Genomic DNA, 8,424 nt, shown 5'->3' on the forward strand with positions numbered 1-8,424 from the left:
ATAAACAAACAAACAAACAAACAAATAAATAAATAAATAAAATGCCATTCACTCTGCTCTTCCCCTGAGCACATCTGCAATGACGCCCTCCTCTCTGCTATTTACCATAGAAGCTTCTCTTTCTCACGCCACACCTCATTTCACCTGAAAAAGTCTCAGTACCACGCCTTTCTCTTTGGCTTGATTCTGCCCAAGGACAGTGAAGCAAGCATCCCTCCCTCCTCAGCATCATCACTCCTGGCCATCTTAAAGGATACCCCATATCTGACTCGAATCTCGTCCTTCTTTCCTCCCATCCTTTTTTCATCTTTTTGGTTCCTGATGAACAAAGAAGACCGGGACACTTGCTGGCTTTTCTTTGCCTGGGCATATCTACAACTCAATGAACCCAGAGTAGGAACTTAACCCTCCAGGGAAACTGGACTAACTGGGAAAACCCTTCATTTCTGAGATTGCTATTTTAACATAACACAGTGAGATCTGCGCTATTCTCTCTCCTTATGGGATGGCTGTGGGCACCAAATGGCTGACAACATGTGTTAGAAACCATGAGTGTTGTATGGATATGGAGCCACGTTGTTCCTTTAGCAGAAAAGCCTCTCTGGTAGCTCACCGAGTGAAAGATGGCGTGCTGTTAAGGCAGTTTGAGAACTGAGAAGTTATCAGTGTGCTGTGTGGACCAAAACGCTGGCAAGATGCACAAAACAAACATGTGGATATATTGTCTTAACTTGTCCAAACTAGTTCCCTGCAATCCGTCTTACATGCATGGACGCCATACTCCTCTTGGACCTCTGTACCATCAGCTACGGTTCCTAATACCACGTAAAGGACAAAGATTAGAGGAAGCCTGACAACGTGAATCAGATTACTTCCTTTTGTGTAAATATTACTTCTGCAGTGCATAATAAATTCAGAATGAATCTTCTGGCCTAACCCACCCTCAGAGACAAATTCTAACAGCATGACTGCTTGGAACTCACTTATAGACCAGACTGTCCCCAAAATTCCTAGAATCTGCCACTTGCCTGTGCCTTCTCAGTCCTCAAATTAAAGGTGTGAGCCACCACACTTGGCTACAAACAATCTAATTCTAATTATATTTGGGACTATATATATTCCCCAAACCAGCCTGCAGAGGTATAGACTTTTGGCAACATTGGCATCTGGTGAATCTTTTTTTCAGCGATAGGAGCCAAGTAAAGATTAATCAAACTTCATGGTAAAATAAATAATCTTTAGAAAGTCAAGTCGATTTTGGAAATTACCCAGCAAGAGGATGTTCTTTTTTCTGATACTAAACATTAAGAAATATTTTTTGGCAGGGGAAGAGAGCAAGGGAGATGACGCTAGGTAATGTGCTTATTGTGTAACTCGGAAGACCCACATAAAACGCTGAGCTTGTTGGCACACATCTGTAATAGGAGCCTGGAAGGGGTCGGGGAAATGGCGGCACACATCTCTAAAAGGAGCCCTGTGGGGTGGAGGCAGAGGCTTGCTTGCTGGCCAGTCAAGCTGAACTGGTGAGCTCCACGTTCAGTAAGAGACCCCGTCTTAATGAAAATGCCTGACAATGACCTCTAACCTCTGTGCATAAATTGGCTAATATCCATCCCCAACACATACATACATACAGCATACACATCATCATATAACACACACACATAGTACCTATACTGTAGGCACATTTTTATATTTTATTTTGAAGAATTTTAATTATGTGTGTGTGCATAAGTGTCTAGATGGAGATATTTACATGTGAGCACCAGATTTTTCTGGACCCAGAGTTAAGGATGGTTATGAGCTTCTTGATGCGGCTGCTGGGTGAGCTCAGGTCATCTAGAAGAGCAGGACACTCTTGACTAGTGAGCCACACCCCCTCCCCATAATCTTACATTCATATCCTTAAAATTAGATAACTAAAGTGCTTTCTAACATTTAGTTTATACAGATACAAAAATGTCTTACCTCCTTGGGGAAAAACGGTCCAAGGATGGAATAGGCCATCATGCAACCCAAGTTCATGGAAGCTGCTGACACCAGTACGTAAATCTGTTCTCTTGAAAGTCTCCCGGATGTCTCTCGTGCACTTCCTCCAAAGCCGTCCCCTTGAAGGCAAGCAGACTGCTATTATAGGGGTGTAGTTGGGATTCTGGGTAAAACACACAAGTGACATTTTACTGTGGCGTACGTAGACGCTGAACACACTTGCTGAGCTAAAAGGCTATTCTAAATATAGCCGCTATGACCCAACAAAACAATCCTGGAACATCACTACAAATTTGGAACACTGTTTTCATGCATAGACCCTTCTGTTAGAATTTCAAGTGCAGAAAATAAGCCATCTGATCTACCTTGCCTTCCAGTGAGACAGCAAGGAGACTGTAAGTCTACTCCAGAAATTCCCTACAGTGATAATCACCACGGTACTTTGTCAATAGAGGCATAGGGCTCTAAAGAAAGACGCCTCATTTTCTCAAGGTATTGGTTTCGCGGGCTACATAGACTTAGTTAGGATTTAAATGTTTAAACAGCAGTCATTATCATTGGTGAACTTTAACATTCTAGAAAGGCAAGACTCACGAGTATGTGAAGAAGGTCATAATCAAGTCATTTCCAATACTAATTACTAGGTTTTTTGAATCAACTCATTAAGCATTTGCTCCCATATTTAAACTGACAAAGAACCAATCAATCACTCAGTTTCAAATGTCCAAGCAGATTCTTTAGCCGTTTTTAAATTGAATGATTCTGAGGGGTAACCAAAAAGAAGAAAATGCATTTGATCTGCTGTTTTTCCAGAAGTAGCCACTGTAGGCCCGGAGAAAAACTCCGGTGCAAGATGAGAAAGTCTCTAGAATTCTTTATAAATGCTCGAATTAAAGAAGGGAAACGAGAGAACGTTAAACGTAAGGAGAAGGCAAGGGAACAGCCCGAGACCAAAGAAAACAGTTTAGGCCAGATGATATGGTGCTGATTTGAAGGCATTCTGAAACACCCTACTTAAAAAGCATGGCATATATGCATATGCAGTTCCCAAATCGGAGAAAAGAAACGCTGGCCTGGACTCCGTCGACAGGTCAGGCACCACCCTGGTTGAAGGTCTCCGAATAGGGGGAAATAAAAGCAAAGCTAAGCATAGTGGATCCTAGTTAAAGAGAAAGGCCCAAAGCCAGTGGCAGCGCGCGACTGCGCGGATCACGGTCACCTCCAGTCCCCGCGGGAGCAGGGGACCCCGCTGTGTCCATGAGCGGCTGCTTCGGTTCGCCGGCGACACCGGCTTCAACCGCCGCGGACTGGATGCGCAGGCAGCGGTCGCTCTACCGGGCCTGGACTCCGCATTCCCGGTCCAGTGGCGGAGATCAGCGCCGGCTGCAGGAACCCTTCCAGATCCCTGGAGCAGGGCACTAAGGAGCGCGAGGGCGGGTGGGGGGCGGAGCTGGGGTCCCCGCCCATGCGGATCGCAGGCTCAACCTCTGGGTTCCGAATAAAGTGGGGAAAGACAGATCTTGGGTTCTTTAAAGAAAACTAGGCTCCTACCTAAAGGGTGGGAGTGACGGTGTGTGTGATCGCTGAAGGACAGGCACCACAGAAACGGAAGTGAAGGAAACTTTGTGTGACACCTGCAGAAAAAACGCTTGCAAGAAAGATAAGGAGCGCCAGGAAGCCTGGCTGTGGGGACGTTCTGTGGATGCAGGCATCGGCGTTAGAAAATGTTTGCTCACTTTCTGTGTCTTTCAATGACTAGGTCTGGTTTTTATTTATTTATTTTATTTTTTTGTTTTTTGTTTAGTTTTATCTCCACAACTGGGATCATAAGGCTTGTATGAGCTAGCAGCCTGGTTGTGCGCCTTAGTGATAAGAGATGCAAGGATGTGTACCCCTTCTCCACTCAAAGTGTCCCAGCACAAATCTAGCTTTCACTTTGTCTTTTCCTTTTTTATTTTTGGGGAAGGGCTTAAGTTTGGAATTCGGCCAAGGGGAAGAATCACACTCCTGCAGGCGATGTGATGTTAATATGAATGTACCTCTTGTACAGCATGCCGACCTCCTAGCAGATATGATAGGCATGATTCATATTTTACTACAGCTCTACGAGTTCTAACAATAGAGTCGTTGGGACAGAACTGTACTTAGGCAACGCGAGCCTTGCATGGTTCCTGGAGAGAGGGTTATTGTGTGGGTCTGTGTGTATATTCCAAAGGAGGCTATTGCTTCCCGCTGGCGATGGAGTTAAAGATGGTTCTCACATGGGTGCTAGGAATTGAACTTGGGTCCTTGGGAAGGACAATAAATGCTCTTAACTGCTGAGCCATTTCTCCAATCCCACCAATGCCATTTAACTGAGCTCTCATTCCGACCTAACCTCTGCCCACAGAAGATTTTGCTTTCAATTATTTATTTTACAATCTTTCTTCTTTCATTTTTTTAAACTCAGTTTTTGAACTGGTATTAACTGCAGATGATGGGTCACCCAAATTGGTCCTGTCTTTTCTTTTCTCTCTCCCTTTCCCCCTGTTGATTTTTTTTTTTTTTTTGAGACAGTGTCAACTGTTCTGGAACTAAATCTTAGACCAGGCTGACCTTGAACTCACAGAGATCCACCCCCCCCTCTTGCCGCCCAAGTGCTGGGATTAAAGGTGTGAGCCACCACCACAAGGCCTCTCTCTCTCTCTCTCTCTCTCTCTCTCTCTCTCTCTCTCTCTCTCTCTCTCTCTCTCTCTCTCTCTCTCTCTCTCCCTCCCGCACACTCTTTTGTTTATCTTGGCAACCTTTTAACTAATTGTCTCATTTCTGTTGACACTCATTTTGTTTCTCTCTCTCTTCATTTCTATTTCTCTCTTACATCAGCAGCCATTCTTATATACTGTGGTGTGTGTGTGTGTGTGTGTGTGTGTGTGTGTGTGTGTGTGTTTAAAAATTATATCCTCGGGCCTGCAAGGAGACAGTAAGGGTACTTGCTGTCTAGCACTATGTACCAAGTTCCATCCCTGGAACCCACATGGCAGGAGAGGACCAAATGCCCCACACTGTCCTTTGACCTCACATGAGTCCTGTGGCACTTGCAGCCCCCTCAAGTGAAAAAAATACATGTAATAAAAATTGTCAAAGTTGGATTTTTGTTCGGTATCTACCTATTACTGTTTCTTGGGATCTGGACCAGTTTGATTTAAGAACTAAATAAAAGCATACATAGCTTAGCGATCTGAGTTGGCTTGGGTTTTGCAGACACCTCTCTTTGGATAATGTACCTGGCATTAATTTGGGAACCTGGGACCTCCCCGTGCATTAAGCTGCACACATACTCCTCTCTCAGCAGTGGGATAGGTTTCTTCTGTCTTCCCATCCATCAAATTTAGACAGTGTTTATTCTACTGTGTTCAACTTATATAGAAGGCTGATCACAGATGAACTAGTTGGGCATACATGCATAAGGCAAACATGTTCTCCAGAGAACCTTTAGGGGGAAATTGCCTACATACCACTTTGCATGGTTGGGTGTACCTGACTAAAATACACGCACTGGGCTGGAGAGATGGCAGTTAAGAGCTCTGGCTGTTCTAGAGGACCAGGGCTCCACTCCCAGCACCTACCCAGTGTTTCACAGTCAGCTGTAAGTCCAGTCCCAGGGGCTCTGACCCCCTCTTCGAGTCTCTGCAGGCACTGCAAGCATGTGCTATACAGACATATCTACTGGCAAACACTTATACATACAAAATAAAAATAAATTAATAAAATTAGATGCATTATGGGGAGGGATATATGAAGCATAAAATTTATTTTATGGCTAAATCTATCAGCCAAGATAGAGACTCCACCTTCACTGGGATATATACTAGCCAAAATCTTCATCTTTAATTCCATAAGAAGAAGCTCCAGTTGATAATCGCGGCCCTTGGGTGTCTTCACTCATCTGCCTGCTTCTATTCTCCTATCACTTTGATTAAATTAAATGTCCTCACTGCTTTGCAGTCTGTGTGGGCTTTTGATCCTTTCTTGAATAAGAAATCCAGAATCTGGAACAATCCAGCCTAGGCCAGGAACACCAACGAGAAGCGTGCTAAACAGCACAGCTCACCAACACTGCACACTGTAGTGGCCACTGTTTCCCCTGTGGTTGTTACCCGGAACTGCAGCTCTGTGCTGTTGCCTAGAACCTCGAGAGAGCATATTGCTAGCCCAGAAAAGATCCAAACTCTAAGTTCAATTTCTAGTGAGTGAATACTGCCCTCATGACATCTTTGAGAGAGAAAACATTTATTGCGAGGCCACGCATGCATATACCGGGGTGTGCACGGGGGGGGGGGTCAGAGGGGGACTTTCAGGAACCGGTGATTCTCCTTCCACTATGCGGGTCCCTCCCTCTATGATGTACGTCATCAGCCTTGGCTTGCAAGTGCCTTTACCTCTGAAACCATCTTGTCTGCCCTTCATACCATCTTAAAGCTAAAATAATTATAAGCTGAATCATCATGAGTCGCAATCCATCTCCATCTTATTGTGTTAGTTTTCCATGGTGGCTACAACAGACTGCTGCAAACATTTTAATAAAAACAAAGCAGAAAACAAAACAAAGCAGCCTCATTTCCTCTAGGGCAGAGGTCTACCCTCGGCCTCACTGAGCCAGAATCCGTGTGCCAACACGCTCCCTTCTATTCTCAGTGTGTTGGAAATCTTAAGGAGAATTGGTATTGAATTTTATTAGACGGCATTTCTGCATTTTTTATGGTAAATGACAGTGGTCAATTTTTTAATGTTAATATGCTGCTGCATGTTTGGGATAAATCCCGTTTGGTCAGGATGCATTCTCCTCTGTATATTTGTTTATTATAGTATTTAATTCTATCAAATTTTCAAGCTCTGGTGTACACACACACACACACACACACACTCACGTGACTCTTCCGACTTTTCCACACAGTTACTTTTGCCTGTGCACTATATCATCAGTAATATTTCTGAGTTGCATTTATCTAATAATAGCTGTCATGGCAGTTTCGTGAAATTGTTGATTATATGGCGGGCCTTCTATAGCCTGTCGCCTTTAATGTGTACCGGGGCTGGAGAGATGGCACCATGGACAAAGGTACTCCTGATCCACGGGAGCCCCGTCCCCAGGAACCACACAGGAGGAGGAGAAAACTGACTCCCTCACGCTATCCTCTGACCTCTACTCAAAAACCAAAGAGCCCGTGCTCACATATATAAACACACAATAAATAAATGCAATGAAACAGCGTAAAGAAAATGAATCATCTTAAAGACAGAATAGTATTGACTTAGAAAAAATCATCCTGGGCTGGAGAGATGGCTCAGTGGTTAAGAGCACTGTTTGTTCTTCCTAAAGGTCCTGAGTTCAATTCCCAGTAACCACATGGTGGTTCACAGCCATCTGGTGCCCTCTTCTGGCCTGCAGGCACACACGCGGACAGAATACTGAGAATACTGTAAACATAATAAATAAATAAATAAATCTTTAAAAAAAAGAAAAGAAAAAAAGAAAAAAATCATCCTGATTTTCTTGACTTTTAATGTGATATTTAAAGCTAGTACTGACGTGACAGAACGTAATACTTGGTTCTAATCTTTCTTGTGTGTTGTCTCTGCCTCCCAGCACTGGAATCACAAGTCTGCTCCGTCACAGCTGGCTTCTTCCATGTGCGACTGAACTCAGGTCCTAGTTCTTGTGTGACGGGCATTTTACTAAGAGATCTTTCTAGCCCATTAGCTTTTTTTTTTTTTGGTAGAGGCAGGGATTGCCTGGGCATCACAATGCCCAGTTTTAACTTTTGTGGTTTACTTAGTGGTAACATTGCATCACTTCCTGAACAACCCTGTGATTTTACACATTGCCTTCATTATAAACCTTTCAACATTATGAGTCATTTACCCACGACACACCTCCTCTTCCTCTAACCTTCGGGCTCTAGTTGGCCTATGTATTATACCTACCTAGACAGAGAGTTCATTATGCCGTATTATAGTATCTGTCTCAAAAGACCACATTTCCTTTTTCAAATAAAATTATTAATTTTTCTATGTGCATTGGTGTTTTGCTTGCACATCTATCTATGTGAGGGTGTTGAATTCCCTGGAAGTGGAGTTACAAACCGTGGTGAGCTGCCATGTGGATGCTGGGAATTGAATCCAGGTCCTCCGGAAGAGCAGCCAGTGCTTTTAATTAGTCAGCCAGTTCTCAAGCCCCGCCTCCCAAAAAAGAAGTTTTTACATGTACTCTCGTATTTACCATTTCCGGTGCTGGTTGCTCTGGAACATCTGAATTTTCCATCCCATGTCAATTCTCTTCAATATCAATTTTCCCTGTAGCATTTCAAGTGTGAGTCATCTGGCGGTGAATTCTTATTTGTTTTGTTTCTTTCTGTGTGACTTTATTTTTGTATGGACGGGCGGTGGTGGCGCACA

At 43.8% G+C, this 8,424-nt stretch overlaps 1 protein-coding gene across 2 annotated transcripts in view; it reads right to left on the minus strand.

Annotated features, from left to right (window-relative positions):
* The window catches only part of Slc18b1 (solute carrier family 18 member B1), a 30,489-nt gene extending 26,936 nt beyond the window's left edge, over positions 1-3,553 (minus strand). The window contains exons 1-2 of one of the 2 annotated variants that reach the window (XM_013351405.2): positions 3,209-3,553; positions 1,969-2,108 (exon numbers count right to left, since the gene is read on the minus strand). In XM_013351405.2, the coding sequence (XP_013206859.1) occupies positions 1,969-2,108; positions 3,209-3,248 (180 nt within the window). In that variant the 5' untranslated portion in view covers positions 3,249-3,553. Of the gene's footprint in view, positions 1-1,968; positions 2,109-3,208 lie in introns of those variants that run through there. The other variant, XM_026786380.1, reaches the window with a different exon arrangement.
* Positions 3,554-8,424: the final 4,871 nt, after the last annotated feature.

This window comes from Microtus ochrogaster, linkage group LG4 (genome assembly GCF_000317375.1).
Source record: "Microtus ochrogaster isolate Prairie Vole_2 linkage group LG4, MicOch1.0, whole genome shotgun sequence".
Classification (NCBI taxonomy): domain Eukaryota; kingdom Metazoa; phylum Chordata; class Mammalia; order Rodentia; family Cricetidae; genus Microtus; species Microtus ochrogaster.